The 16573-nt window shown below is 41.3% G+C and overlaps 1 protein-coding gene across 1 annotated transcript in view; it reads right to left on the bottom strand.

The window, feature by feature from the left end:
* The window catches only part of lyst (lysosomal trafficking regulator), a 62701-nt gene that overhangs the window by 31004 nt on the left and 15124 nt on the right, over positions 1–16573 (bottom strand). The window contains 6 exon segments of the mRNA XM_008302367.1: positions 1800–1956; positions 4423–4584; positions 4699–5644; positions 8591–10691; positions 11607–11697; positions 14758–14956. Of these exon segments, the coding sequence (XP_008300589.1) occupies positions 1800–1956; positions 4423–4584; positions 4699–5644; positions 8591–10691; positions 11607–11697; positions 14758–14956 (3656 nt within the window).

Raw genomic sequence — 16573 nt, 5'->3', positions numbered from 1 at the left:
TGCGTTAACACATAGACACACTCTGGCTGCCAGTGCTGCTTGAACAGCTTCTCGATCCACAGGCATTCCCTCCTTCAGCTCCAACCTCCCATCTTAGAGGCAGCACATAAAAATGAATTATCCTCAGTTCTGTGCTCAGTCTCAGAGCAGCATGGGAGTTCCCTCATGATTTACAGGAGAGCAGCCCAGCAGGCTCTCACATGGCTTCTGGGACCTCCTTTTATTAATGAAGCTCACTCGTCTCCCGATGCACAGCTACACACTTTGTCACCATCTGACACTCACACATTCGGATACATACTGCTTTCAGTGAACATAAACTAAAAGATACACCATCCCTGTCTCCCTTAACTGCCGTGTTGTGCTGATGCTTGTGTTTGGTCTTGTGGTTAAATGCAATTGCAGAAACCCCCCAGTTTGCATTTCTTGCCAATTTCGCTGTGTTTTTGAAAAAGAACTGCAATCCCTAACTCTGAAGTCATTTCAATTAACCTTGTATAAATGAATACAAGAAGCTGGTAAAGTGCAAATACAGTTAAGGGACAAGGAAATGTGAGGAGACAGCAGTTACTGGAGCCAGAAAATCTTAACATGAGCATAGAGAGAAAAGCCTGGGGAGAAAAAACGTGGAATGAGCTAGTAGCAGATGCAGCAGCTGATGGTGATAAGCGAGGACACAATATGCCCCCAAAATACGTTACGCTTTCTTCATGGAACTTTTTTTTTTATATTTCAAAAGCACTTTTACTAAATTTAGCAATTGAAATTCTTATTTCTGGCAAAAATATAATTAAATTGTACAGATTTAGAATGCTACTAAAGCAGCCCACATCTGTGATCATGCTTTACTCTTTAAGATGATCAATTTCCTGTTGAATGAGGATTTTCAGTGTTTAGGCGAAATAGACGCTTAAATTTAAGAAAACAACAGATGAGCGTATTTGCCAAACTATTGTTACCAAACTGGTTGGAGCAATTTGTTTATGTGTGCAGCCTGACTTAAGAATTACAGATTCCCTGTTTCTCAGGACTTAAGAGTTTTCCAGGAAGTTAAAATCTCCACATGAGTCACAAGATTCAGCTCATGAGGCCACGGAGCGCGGCTGCCAGTAGTTGTAAAACGTAAAACAATGACTCGATTTCGAGACGATGAAGGTAAAAAGGAGTGCAATCGGGCGACATTCTTAACCAAAGCGGAGACGCAGAGCTGACACAAGAGGCTCAATAACATATTCTGCTGTGTCATGTATGCGCGACACAAACTGGCCACTTCTTATTGCAAAATATCCTCTGCAGTCCACCAAAAGAGGATGTTGCTTTTTTTTTGAACGAAACAAACAGCTAAACTGCAAAATGTCTGGAAATCAAGATATAATTTAGCATAAAATATTCCAGTGAGTGCAGGAAAATGCAATAATTATTAATACTTTAACAAACCAACTGAATGATTAGTTCAACGACAGAAGACGCAAGATTTCCCAAGGCTAAAAAGCAGCAGGTTTAGGGGTTGACAACACCACATGACCTCTCAATTCATCAAGATTAGTCTCCTGACATTTATCACCAACATAAACACGTGCTATAAAAGTGATTTATAGCATTCTTAAAATAACCTCAGTATTGAAAAATGAATTTGCAGTGCATAGTAACAAGACTTACAAGTAAAGCAAACTGTGCAAGTAACCAGTCTGAGCTACTATTATTTGAAGCGGCGAGGTACGTGCAGTAACTGTGTGATCTTGGAGTAAATGGGGGAGAGAGTGTGCATGTGTCTGGTGTGGCAGCAAGCATGGACCTACCCTCTTCCTGCTTGGCCATGTCCTCAGGGTTGCTTTCGCTGTCAGCGTCGTAGCCCTCCTCCTCCCCCGGGGGCTTAACGCCACAGCTCTGCACCTCGTCCACCTCCTCAGACAGATCGCCTGCTGGGGCTGCCCCCTCCGTCAACACCTGAAGCTTCTGAGCAACCAAAAGCGAAATAGAGGGAGAGAGAGAGAGAGAGAGAGAGACGAGGGGAGGCAAAGAAAAGTCATGAATTTCAAGACTATACAGTTCAAATACAACTAAAACAAGATCTTTGTCTCATTAACTTTCAAGCAAGTTGTAAGATACGAATCATCTCACAAGAGCTTACCCAATATTATTATGAAAAAACAAATTCCTTGACCAAGAAGTGAAGCAGTGGTCTTACCACTAATGCAGCGAGAAAACTATCAACAAAATGAGGGCAAAAAAAAAAAAGAAAGAAAAAAGTACAAGATTTTGGTCATAAGACAAATATCAGCTGACTTGCAAGGCACTCACACAGCCCAGTTCCTTGACGTGAACAATCAGTCATCATATGTGCATGTAGGCAAACACACACCCACCCACATACACACAAACTCAAATAAACAGTCAAACTCTAAACCGTTCACTTGTTCAAAGAGGCTTATTGTAATACACACCTCTATTCCTTTTAACATGATAGTAGGCAGCTTTATGAGTGAACATTTGAAAGAACAGTCCAGTTCAATGGACAAACTTTGTGGTGGAAGACTTATCTCTAAGCTCAATAGCACATACTTGTAATGGCTAAGTGAACATCACACTCTGCTGGGCTCACTGAGAAAGAACTAAGCTCTTAGGAAATAGGTAAATCTATTATATAAAAAGCTAAATCCTCCTGTGTTGGAATAGGCTTAGTCAGACAGGCATTTTAAGACTTGAGGAAAACACATCGAAGGCTGTGAGATAGGAGACACCCACTACCAGGCGGTGAGTCCTTTTAGCGTGGACACAGAAGAAAAATGATTATCTTCTCTCATACTTTTTTTTCTGTTTATCTCATTTCCTGGAACAAATAAAAGCGGTCTGGTCGTAGCCATATATGGTCCTGTGAATCTTTCAATAACGTTGAACAAAGCCTACAGCGATAGTGTCACCATTGACAAGGCGAGAGTTGCTGTGACTAAAGGATTTTCTTTCTTATCTGTTTTGTCATTGTGAAAAACCATCAACATGGGGATTATTGCTGATAAAATACCCCAATTGGTGATTTATATAGGTACGGAATCTATGTTGGAGGAACTGACGGAAACAAGCACAAGTCATTGAAACAAAGTAAAATCATGTGTGGGGTTCAAAATGAGGCCATTGCTGTTCATGTTTGTATCCAAGGGCTATCATTATTTACATCCGCTGTTTTGTTGTACATCTGGCAGATAACGGCTGCTTAGCAACATAGTGTGAGCGGCCTGACACAGGAGTCCTGATGCTTGACAGCACTTGGCTGGAAAACAGTTTTCCTCTCATTGTATGCTTGCCTCCTAAATAAACACCACCGCTTCTATTTTACCAGGGTGTTCAGACACTTGTTAGCCAAAGAATCTGTAGATATAGTGTGTTTACTGACTACAGTCTGCTTCTCTGTACTAGATAAAAAGCAGCTATATATTAAAAAGATATAATTTTTAATCTGTTTGAATTAACTTCATCAAGAAAAGACTTAATATTCATCTGACTGGATTATATTGGTCAGTAGTTTTGAGACTCCTGACTATAATTGTCCCGTTAGATACAATGACAGACGAGTTAATAACACTGGGTCACACACACAACAAAAAGCACTTTGTTTCTGGTCACACATAACGGTTTACAAATTGTGTGATATCTCTCTCCAGTTCTCACCCCTGCCTGACACCTTCAGAGGCTCTTGCCCATGTGGCAACTTCTTGAAATCAGTAGGAATGGAAAAAGTGAAAATCAGCACAAGGGGCAGCGAAGTGAGAGAATGAACAGGCAGGAAACTGAAACTAAAGAGAAACACATCTATCTTGGTCTTCATTTAATACTATTCAGCAGCTGATTTTTGAGTAGCTTTTGGTAATGTTATGCTTCTATTATCAGGCTGACAGGAACCCATGGGATGATGGGAGAAACAGGAATGACATATAACAAAGGTCCCCAGACAGACCACAACTGGCAATATGGCTGTGTATGGTGAGAACATTAAACCCCTATTTCAAGGTATTAAATGGTCTTAAAATAGCAGCACATGAACTCATAGTATCATTCAGGTTATAGTCTGTTCTGGCACTTTGTTACAGGAGTATCAGGCAGTAAATAAAAAGCAGTAATTTGAGTGAGATGAGGATTTTTGCAGTTTAGCTATAATCAAAAACCTTTTTAATTTTACTAAGCGATTTATAAAAAGATCAATTTTTGCGTAAATGCAATTCAGCACAGCAAAAAAACAATTAGTAGAGAAGCATTTTGCCAAGAGTTTTATAATGCTATTAATATTGAAGGCAGATACCTGCAGGTATCATATACCTGATGCCTGGCTGGCAATAACGCGAACTTGTCTCTCAATACACAATTGTCTCAAAAAACTACTAAAGGTGCAGTAACTTCACTCACAGGTTCTCCCAAGGCAGGACTCACCCTGTCTGGCTTCTCCTCGGGAGGATCAGGACAGGATGACACCTGGGCCAAGGCCACTCTCAGGAGAGAGTCAAACAGCGGTACAGCGAGGTCAGAGTTCACCACCCCTGAGCGAGAGAGCTGGTCTCTCACCTCAAACAGGGTATCCGCCACTGACTGGAGCTGCAGAGGAGGGCAGGCGTAACAGTTTAATTGAAGCCAAAGTAAACACAATTGTTTCTGTGGCTGATGTGTTCGCAGATTATGTATGTATGAGACACACAGTGTTTAACAAACCTGATAAGAAAGCTCAGGCTCTATCCTCTGCAGTGCTGAGTTTGCACTGTGTAGACAAATAGCCAGCAGGGCCTCAAGGAGACGAATGCTTTGTAGTTGCCACTCCTCCTCCAACTTCCTTGCTGGATCTTTGGTCCTTCCTTCAGCTGTACCGGTGCTAAGGGTGTCCACTGAATCATGAGATGTCTCCTCCAGGCCCAGTAGAGTGGCTGGAGCTGTGGACTCAGGGCTGCCTTTACCTTTACCATCTCTCTTCTTCTTTGCTTTTCCATCCTTGGTCTTACAAGAAAGTTTCTGAATAACCATGGCCATGAGGCGCAAGCAGACATCAAGTCCTCCTAGCCTGAAGAACTGCCTCTGGAACAAAGGGCTGGACAGGTAGATCCACCGACATACTGACCAAACATCTGCAGCGCGTCGTACCTGCTCTTTGGAGGGCAAAGCCACACTGTCTGGAGACAGGTAAGGCAGCCGCCCGCCCAACGGTTCACTCGCCGTACTGTCATAACCTGAAGTGTCTTCGGAGTCGTTTGCTGAGTCCCGGTCAGAATCAGCCTCTTTACTGACACAAAGGAAGGCCACACATAGGAAGAGGTTGATAACATGAAGGTGGGTTTCAGTTCGGCTGCGCCCTGGTCCATGTCCCTGTCCACTGCGCTTATGGCGCGGGTACACCTCCTTTAGGCCTTCATAGAACTTGCTGAGGCTCTGAGTGCCCTCTCCAACCCCTCGGGAGCTCAGTTCCTCAGCCAGGCCTAAGACAGCCTCCCTCTCTTCAGCGTCAGCACTCTCCAGCTCCTGAAGTACCCCATCAGTCTGCTGGTGTCCGGTGCCAATTATCAGAGTCTCAAACACCTTTAAAGCCAAAGAGCGCGTCTGATCCAGATAGACAAGCTCCGTCACCTGGTTGAGCCCATTACAACTAATAAAAAGGTCTCTGATCACCCTGTAACACAAAATATTTGAAACTGAGAAAAATTAAACAGGACGAGCAAATAAACAGTACAAATACTGAACACAAATATAACCAATTAGAATCATTTATAATGAATTTTCCACAGCTGAAGCACTGTGCCGTTCATCTATTTAAAAATCAGCCCTAGGAAAAATATGTCTATGCACTTATTATTGACCAAGGAAATGATTAATACGGGAACAAATGGGGCCGGTGAACACATTACACAGTAGAGCAGATCTCTACAGAAAAAAGCACCACTCTGTCTAATCAGAAAAACTCTACAACTGGCCAATCAGAGCAACATCTGCTTTCATCACACAGGACCCTTCACACTCCTTCCATCACTAATTTTATTGCTTTCCATCAGGTTGCAGATATAATGTTCCCCTCCCCGAGGCATAGCGACTCCTTTATATTAATAAGTCATCATGTATAACACTTTAAATTAACTTGAGGGCTCTACATGCCTAGATTGCACATGGGCCGAAGTGCTACGTTTGTAAAATCCCTACTTTGTTCACTGCATTCGTTTTGTTCTCCAATGTGTTTTCTGCTGTGCAGTTATTTTACCAAGCAACATGAAAGACAAATTCAAAGACTGTCACATAGTGTTATCAGAAGGCGAAACATGCATTTAGTCGGCAAAACAGAATTGACATTTTATCCTTTTAAGTTTGTGTACTACTGGTATGCACAAACTACTGAGGCGGTGATAAATAATAAATTACACTATTACAACACAGGGTAAATTATGGTAAAAGAATAATGCGTCACCTCTGAATGAAGGTTAAATCAACATTTGGCAAGAGAAAACAACACTCTTGAGAGATGTGCTAACATTCCACACTGACTCAAATAAAAAAATGTAAAAAACCACTTCAATCTCAGCATGAATTTGTCTCTCCAGTATGAACTGAAATAGATGTTCAGTTAAAGCTTTGAGCTCTTTGCATGAAAGAGATAAAATTTAAGAGATTATAAACTTGGTGATTTTTTTTTCTCTAATTCAAACCCTTTCTCCAGCCTTCTTCTAAATTAATGCAGAGTTGATTAATTCTGCTTTTTCAGAACATTTCCTCTTTTAATTAGTGGTGTGAAAGTCCATCAGGATGACTGTCCATTAGTCTGCATAGTTAATGCTCTCATCTAAAAAATACGAGTTCTGTTATGCAAAAAGCTATAGGAGTGCAAGATGATGTCGAGGCAGGCAAGATGTCAGATGATGTACAACTTTGGGAAAGTTACATGGCTTTTAGGTTATCTTTCAGCAGCTTTTCTTTTTGACCTGCTTAGATATCAGTGTGTATAAAACGGTGACGGAATTTTGTTGCAATAATTGGTTTCACACATTAAGCCGAAGCGCCCAAACATCAAAATGTAGCCACCATCAAATTAACTCCAGTCGTTCAACACATCACTGAGGTTTGTGAGACCACCAAATGAATTTATACTTTTAGAAAACTATATTTTTACAGAAGTTGAAGATTTTGAGAGCAGTTTACGCTATCAATTTTTTGTAGTCTTGAAGGATTTTGAATTAATTGATGCTAAATTGTAAGGTGTTTAGTATCAAAAACTTCAATAGCCATTTTAATAACTACAGTAGGTTTAAGTTGATCAGTTACACAGTTGGTTATAGTGGTTGCTAATTCAATCCTTTACCTAAATGGTAAAGTTATTCAAAATGTACATCCCTCAAACAATAATTACAAGTATTCCAGATGTAAGCAAATTGCAAACATCCACTGATAAACATTATTTTGGTGTTTAAACAAAATATGTTGAACATACATGAAGCAAAATATGAACTATTCTAGTGTTAAAGTTAGGTAAAATGCTGCTCATGATCCTCCAAAGCGACATTTATCTGAATCCAAGACTCATAAGACTTATAATGTTACCTTTTACATAGTCATAAGAACCTAAACTTGTCTCTGAAAGTGTCTGTTGAAAAGGCTTAGATGAAAAACATTGTAGCTGAAAAGTCTTTGAATGTCAGTCAAACCTGCAGAGAGCAGAAAAACACTCTGAATTTTAATAAGGAAACCTATCAGCCTACTGCTGACAGAACATCTCAAAGCATCCAGCTATCTATTTTCGAAACCCGCTGATGCTGTTTAGGGTCGCAAGGGGACACAACCAATCCCAGCATGCACTTGGCAAGAGGCTTGATACAACCTAGACGGGTCACTGAGGTTAACAAACGGACAGACAAGAACATTCCATCTCAGATTCACATATATGAGCCTTAGTGTTCACTTAACCTGGATGAGTCTGCATTGTCTCAAAGCAGAGAACTCCTTCAACCAAACCTGGGGGGTTTAATATTATAGGAACTGGATTTTGGCAGCATTCTGATAAATGCATAGGAAAAACAGCATCTGTTTTTGCCAGGCTACTGTACTCGTAACAGTGTTATATAAGCTGTCAATAATCCTCCATCTCTCACTCAGTACACAAAGCTGTGATAAATTATTGATTAGCATCAATTAGCAATGACCTGGAGAGACAGATCTAATGACTAGCACTGTCCAAGTAGATCAGGTGTCCTTCTGGCTGATTATATTTGCTTTATGTGATTCTACAAAAGAAGCAGAACCCATTTCTTGAGAGAAATTTGCTGCAGTTTTCTAAGCAGCCATCTGCAACTCTTGGCTGTTGTGAGGAATTAATAACACAGATAATTGATTTGTTTAAATATTTACGTAACCAAAGAACTTTGATCTTTTTTTTTTTGGACAGCTTGCAGCTACAAATGTTTTTACCTAATAAATGTCAAATCTAAAAAAGTACAACTTCCACAACCATTAAATGCTGTCCACTGTTACAGGGAAATTTCAAAGCAAATGAAACAACCACTAAAAAAAGACAGATGAGCAAGGAAATGTAGGACTGAAGAAAATCATATTTTAAAGTAACTGTAAAACAGCTTACCTTGATTTCAGAAGTGCAGGTAATGTTTGCAGGTAAACGAGTAGGACCTCCACAGGCAGGCACTGCGTGTGATAGCTGCAGACCTGAGTACAGACAGTGGAAACCCCCAGTTGTTGGGCATGGTGGGCCAGCTCTACCCCTCTTTGCAGCACAGGGTTGAAGATATGTGTGTAGAGCTGCCACTGCACTATAGCATTGCCCCGCAGGGTCAGGTGGCACACATGGCCAGCTATCTGCTGGCTTAGATGCCAGTCTTCACCAAACACTAGCTCCTGGTAAGCCTCCAGAGCATCCCACTTCCACAACATGTCCTCAGCCCCCCCTCCACTGGGCAGAATACCCTGGGAGCGGTAACACAAACTGGTAGAAATGGCTGAATGTTCCCCGTGCTGCAGTGTCTCCTCCAGGCCCGGCAGCTGGCTGCTGTCCAGAGTGCAGATGTTACAGGAGGCCAGCTTTGCTTTCTCTGAAGGCTGCCCTCCACCAAGCTGGTCTAAGATCAGTCTGCCCAAAACACTGAGTACATGAGACTGGTAACTTCGCAAACCTGGAGCTTGGAAGGCATGTAGCAGGGGTCCAACGACAGAGCGGGGGTCCATGCAACAGCAGATTCCAACTGCCTGCACCCCAGCCAATACCTGCAACACAGCAGGCCCGCTGGGAGACAGGCGCTGCAAGAGCCGCAGACATTGGTGGGCACAGGCAGCCAGGCAGCAACAACGCTCAGGGTAGCGAACTGCATCACCCTCCGTCCCTTCCTTGCCTTCTCCATCCTCTTCAAAGGGGTTGCGTCTGGCAGCTTGCTTAAAAGCAGAGACTGGCAACCCTGACAAGTCTCTGTGGTGATGCAGAAAGTGGGAATATTCGCAGCGACGATGGCGGCGTCGGGCACATACGGACTGATGCAGCTGCTCTGACTTAGCCTTCTTAACAGCACTGATGATCTTGAAGACCCCTGCAATGAGACCTCTTAGCCTCTCTGAAGCCTCACCTCCTACTTCAGAATCCCTGACCCTGCCAAGTCCCTCCAGTCTCAGCACTGTGGCCTCAAAGAGCTCGAGGCCACGGTGCTGGACAAATTCATGGATGAGTTCCAGAGCCTGGCTAAAGAAAAAGGGGTTGGGTGTGGAAGCCTGCAGGCAACCCAGCAGCACTTGTAGAACTCCCTCTAGAAGCTCTGGTAGCAGTAATGCTCTGTGACGATAACGAGAGAAACTGAAGTCATCCTGAACCTCTTGCAAAGTTTTCTTGGGCCGTGGAGCAAAAGGGTTACTCTGTCTGTCCAAGCAGCTTCGGATTTTGAGGGTGGCTCGCAGCAGGTCTGTCAGGCTACGTCTCAGGCTGTCTGGAAGGCTGTCATTCTGACTCACATCCACCGACATCAAGTGCAAGATGGTGCGTAGTAGCATCCTCTGGACCAGTGCAATCGGCTCCTCTGTCCAGCCTCCAGCAAGCTCCTCAGCCCCTGTTCCACCTCCACCTCCTCCCCCTGGACCACAGCAATCTCCAAACTCTGTCAGGATCTCTGTGAGAGTTGGTACAACGCTGACAGCCAGGCCGGGGTTGTGGTTGATGCTCATGTCAAACTTGCACACTTTCTCCAGCAGAGACAGCAACACATGGCAGAGGTCGAAGGGTGAGTTTTCCATGCGGTTGAATATTGATATTGCAGCCGGATCTGTCAGGGTTTCAGTGTCAGCCATCTGGACCCCAGGGGCTCTGGGATGGGGGTACGGTGCACTCATGGTTTCTATGGCGGTGGTGGATGTTAATTGTGAGGCCTCCGAACGATGATGCTGACAGCTTACCTGGATGGTGGAGCCATGTGATCTCCGGCTCCTTGCACCACCTGGGCCTGGGACAGCTTTGTCTTCAGAGTTGGCTTCTGAATCTGAGGTAGAAACCTGAGACTTGCGAGCATCTTTCACAGAGTATCTCTGCGCTGTTCTGCGCGACCTCCGTGACTTCCAGGTGCCACTGCCAACACGGGCCCTCTTCCCAGAGTTCTGTTCATCTGTTGCAGTCTTCTGTCCTGTTCTAGGAGGGACAGCCTTCACCTCCCGACTAAGGAAAACCTCCAGTAGGGACGGCAGGGTGAAATCTGTTAACACACAGAAACACCTGTCAGACTTACTCTGTACATGCTTCCAGACATACATAGAAACTCAAATTGTACAGTGTCATGATATCACAGGAATGCCTCTTCATGTCACATTTTAGTATTTGAGACCTAATGTTAAGCACCAGCCTGCCAAACACTGGGTTTTATTTTTTAAAAATACAATTTTTTTAGTTTACGTAGAGTAGCATAATGCTCAGCTGAATGTCAGCACTCACAACCTGTTTGTTAAAACACTCAGTAAGCAGGAATTAATTAAAGTAAAAATGTCTAAGGTCCATGTTAGAAAGGATCAGCAGCCCTGTACTAAATGCCGGTGTCATCTTGAGGTCACAGGCCTCTGCAAATACTGGTCTTGTCCTGCTCCGCGCCTGTTTCTGTTCGTAACACTGAGAGCTATCATAGCAAATGTTTCAAATTGATTCATCCATTGCAAAACAAGACCAGTACAGAGTTCACAGTGTTAAGCAAGTGAAGTACTAAATGAAAATAAGTCATTTGATAAGCACATCACACACACTGTTTGCAGTCGAAACCAATGTGCACACATTCCAGCGTCTTCATAAACCCACCAAACCTAATGCTGAACCATTGCTTGATGGTAATAATTTGTGAAGAATTTTGTAAAAGATTAGAAAAATATGGAAAAAAACAAAGCAAACCAACATTTCTGGCTGATGAATGCAGTTTGCGTTTTAGTTTGACTATACAAACACCCTTACTTCCTACCCACAACTGACAACTGTAATGCTCTGTTAAGTTTATGCCCATAAAATCAAGTATGACAATTGAAATTATTGGTTACATACCAGGAAAAAGAAGCAGCCACATGGAAAGTCTGAGGTATATGCTGCTAATAGCAACTTTAAGTGTATTTGAGTATTTGTGGGTACCGACCTGGGGCTTTTTCCTCCTGCACAGGAATCTTCCAGACCAATGGGAGTAAAGACAGCAGCAAAGTGAGCAGCTCTTCTCGACAGGTCAGCTCCTGAGAGTGCAACAGAACACACTGAGATTACCTAGAAAGCCCCTTTCACTCCTCACCCTCTGATGTCACACTGAAGACACACCCACCAATACATCCTTCTGTCTATACGCATTTCAACTGGAGAATTTAGTCACTCAGTCGAGATTTGCTTTGTATCTATATTTCACCATATTCTTTTAGCAGCCAGAAAGTAATTATTTGTTTTTATGCACATTTAATCAGTTAGTTAGTTCGTCTTCAGTGCCAGTGTGACAGGGAGCAATGTAGCAGCTATATGACAGACTTACTTCCGAGACCTTGGGGATCTCAAGTCTATCCAGGGCATTCCTCCTGCATATGTTAATTAAAAATGATCAACCAACTCCATCATGTGTGAATTGAAAATGATCAGCATGTCGATGTAGTAAGACTTTTACAAAAACCATACATTATTTTCACTGTGTATTCAACACTGCATTTGAGTGTATCAAATTATTAAATGTTGTGCAATCAATTTGGAGCACTTCAAAGTACTGTATTCAACTACTTTTTGTTGTTATTATAATTCCAAATTTAATTTTAATTTTAATTTAATATGCAGCTGTATTAATCATTACAAAGTCATCTTGGATATAGGCACAAGCGGTTTCTTTAAGGTAATGAGTCCGTCACCTTTTATTGTTTATGCATAGCCAAAGGCTGCAAGAAATGAGTTACTCATTAAGTACATATAAGATACCAATCGAGTAATGTTTTCAATAGACACTTTGTCATTCTTACACTGGTACTTTTACCGTTGATGACAAATCATACAGATTTTATCTTGCTGTAGCCAAACATTAGCAATTTGAATTATTCAAATGATGATATACCAAGGACTGACAGTACGCACTTGAGCACTTTTAATGAACGTTCAAATTCCACTGATTCAACAGACAAAAAATGTTGACATACATCCTTGCCATTTCCAAAGAAATTCTGATGTTTTGTTTTATCATAAGTATGGGCAAGCTGTTGATGAGTGGAACAGTGTTGAGGTTTTAATGACACAAATCAATGTGCTGCTACCACACATTTTTAACGAGTAGATGTGACTCATCTAAACTAGCACACAAAGTCAAGGTGGCGCAGAGTGAGACGATCTAACACAGTGAAACAAAAACTTGTCAGAATAAATTCAAATGCTACATCTAGGATTTGAAACTAGCAAAGCACAAGTTCTTCATAAAGTGCCTCTGATTGTGATTAAAGGCTTTATTCCATCCAGCTGACACACACAGCTGGACCTGTGAGAACACATCTGCACATAAAAGCACTAAAACACTGTCCTGCTCCAAATAAAACGGAAAATACAACAAATGTTTATGAAATTGCTGAAAGATAAGAATAGCGTGAGGCCATGGGGGCACTGATATGCAAGGTTACATTCAACATATAACAATGTTTCATTCAACACAGTCAATTTGGAGGCACTGGCTTGAAAATGAGCTTAGTATCACAGCTGTTTCTCTATTTTAAGAACAGACTCGTGTTTACATTACACCAAAAGACAAACACAGGATTTCTTGTTAAAGGTTGTTCTTATGTTATGTCATCATTTGACAAGTCATGTGATAGCAGCATAACTTACACTGGCTAAAAGATCTCCTAAATTGTTATTTGACCCAAAAACTCTCACATATCAAATCAATACATGGATGACACTGAGTGCACTTTAGCGTGGGCCTTGCAGACCAGTACATCAGTGTGTAGGCTGAGGAAACACTGGACCCTGTCAGAGCCTGGTGCCAGTTAATAGAGCAAACAATACCTGCCTCTATGAGGCCATTCCTATCACTTAACACAAGCACCTAAATAGAGTGCTCGAAACTCACTGTGATAAACAATGTTAACCTTTGCCCTTTGAGGTACTGTATTTCTACCAATATTGTGCTGCATCATATAGTATGTGTGGAATCAATTTTGGAAGTGATACTTTTTTGTCCTGTATGATAAAATACACAAGAATATACAGGGGTTGACAAATTAAAGGCAAAACCAACATAAAGTGTCTTAGTAAGGTGTTGGGGCACCATGTGCTGCCAGAACAAGTTTGTAACAACATCTTGCGTGCAGCAGCAACACAGCAAAGAGACCAGCTTTCTGCAATCAGTCAATCAAACAACATTTGGCACTGCAGAGCAAATTTCCTCTTTAGATATCATCACCTTGCAAGTTATAGTAGCATCAGACACAGATGTAGAGAGGATGAAAACATGGTCTCCACACAAATAAAGAGACAACACTGGACGTTTAATTAGGTACAGTGTTGGGAAATCAAATCGGATATCCTGATTCTCCTGTATAGGTTCAGGCATCTCCTGTGTGATTTTTTTTTTTTCTATCAAAACATTATAAAGTGTTATTAACAATCATTAAAATCGAGTTTGTTCATAGCATCTTATCAGTACATTTCTTATGTTTCTCTAATGTTTTTTTTTTGCAATGTGATCATTAAATATTCCTTTAATCTTACTAGCTGTTTTAAGTTTGCATAATGTTTATTTCTCTGTCCTCCATTTCCTTCAGCTCAACAGATTTTTTACAGCAGAAGTTAGATGAACATACGTCCAGAAATTTAAATTTGTCATGCTGATGTTCAACAGCTGCTTGAAAAAAGTTTAGCACATTAACTTAAAGGTGAAGCTGAATGTAAAACGAAAAGCGGAAATGCAGACACTGAAACTTAAATTACTAACACTAATACTTAAATTACAGATACTCCAAAACTTAAATGACTAAATTCAGCTGTATTAGCATTTATACCTTTAAACCTTTGCTGATCTGCAGGATTTGGGTTCTCTATGAGAGCAGTCTTTGTGCAACTGTCATGCAGCAGGGACTTCTTGCAACCCAACACTTGTTGAGATCACAACAGCTGCAAATGGCCTCTCTGTACCTTAAGATATAGTAATTTGTTAGGAAACCTGTCGCTATATTCCTTAGAGTGCTGAAAATAAAACCAACAACGCTGGTACCACAGTTTTAAATGCACATGTTATATGATTTGGCTTCAGTTAAGATGCTCAAACGCTTCCTTACCTGGTCAATGATTGAGTCCAGAGTGCTGAGCAGCAGGAAGCCTCGTCCTCTGACCAGGTACTCGCCCAGAGCCACCATGTGACTCTCCTCTTCATCTTCCTCCCGTGCCTCTGCTCTCTGGGCCACCGCACTGCATAGTTGATGTACATCAGTCAGGAACTCCCTCGCCAGTGTGTTACTGGCCCCACTCATGTCTGAGCTACAACAGAAAACAGAAAACATCACAAGACTGTAGCAAATTTTCTACACATGTACACACACACACACTCAACAATACTTTGTAGCATTATGGAATATCACTTTTGGGTCACCACATGATTTTTAATTTAATATTGTAAATGAAAAGGAAAAACCCATCCTCCAAAATGTGTTTTGTTTCTAGCATGTTTCTGATTAAACTCATAGAGTAGATTAGAGTAGATTCCTTGGGAGTATAGGCAAACCCAAACAGACTTATGTAAGGTACAAAACTGATGTCATGGAAGTAACTTAGAGGAAAATCAGGAGTCAACAGAGTTAAAACAGAATAGTCACACTGCACTGATGCTTGAATGCATATTAAGAACTTGGACGTAGCAGATATGGATATACCACAAGTTGTAATCACTTGCTTCCTCTACTCAATTTTAAAGCTCACTTACTTTCAAAAAAAACACAATCATTTTTCAGTGTGTTGTGATGACAGTGTGACTGTCTAATATGACCGTAAATTCAAAGAAAATAAAGACATCCATTTCCAAAATTGCAGATTCATAACAGTCATGCTTGAATTTTGTTTGGGATTTAGTCTTTAAATGAAATAAAGGGATAAAGAAAGAAAACAGAAGTTTATCACAACAGTTATTCTGTTATTCTATAATAATGGAAATGCCTGGATGCAAGCCACAACTGAAATGCAGCAAGATGAAAGGAAAACAGCAAAAGCCAATTTACTTGAAGCTAACAACACAGTGAGGTCTTTACAATCAGGCTGTTCAAACAATGCTCCTCTCAATAAGCGAAACAAAAAAATGGTCCACTTTTACAAGTTATGGTTAAACATTAAAATCTCGACTCATATTGCCTAAAAATAAAAATAATAAAATAAAAAAGAATGATCCTACTAAGAATGTTTTTAGAGCAGCTCCGAGCTAGCTAGCATTCTAATGACTGCCACAACCACGTGTTCGCCTGAATAAGATGTAGGTCTCAACATCACACACACCACAGACACTATTTTCATTTCATTACAGAGCAGTTTCTATTAGATTCATCTCAACATGAATTCAAGACATGACCTCTGGACTGAGTCATGATTAATTCAATCAGTTGCCAAAAAACTCAGTGTTTACATTCTCATTTCTGCTGTTTTACTGCTGCTCTGATTCAAACTTACACAAACCATAATAACAAGCTAATACAAGCAGGACTGAGTTAGTAAAACCTGTAACAAGCATTTAATTTAAACAACAAAAACCTTCTGACACTAGCCTTTGCAACATACACATGTATAGTCCTTTGCATCTTACCTAAAGTTACTGGGCCAAAGCGTTTTCTTCCAGTCATGTTGTGTACGCTCCAAGCTTGACTGCAGCTCTGCTGGCTGTATCTGCATACCTCCTCACATGACTGCTGACTGAATTTTCTGTTCTGCAGCACAAATTCCATTAAATTGGAATTTCAAATGGAAGCTTTCCAGATTCGCAGCAGATCAGCGTATCACATGAAAGCATGTGATGTCACATGGCAAGGGGACTGGTCTTGGGAATACTGACGGGCTTCCAGTGCCCTGTACAAGACCTCTGGAATCAGCCATCGTTCACAGTAACTGTCTTTG

Source organism: Stegastes partitus, unplaced genomic scaffold (genome assembly GCF_000690725.1).
Source record: "Stegastes partitus isolate 25-593 unplaced genomic scaffold, Stegastes_partitus-1.0.2 Scaffold1, whole genome shotgun sequence".
Lineage (NCBI taxonomy): Eukaryota > Metazoa > Chordata > Actinopteri > Pomacentridae > Stegastes > Stegastes partitus.
Note: the sequence above shows the minus strand (reverse complement) of the source record. Positions and strands in the feature narration are given on the sequence as shown.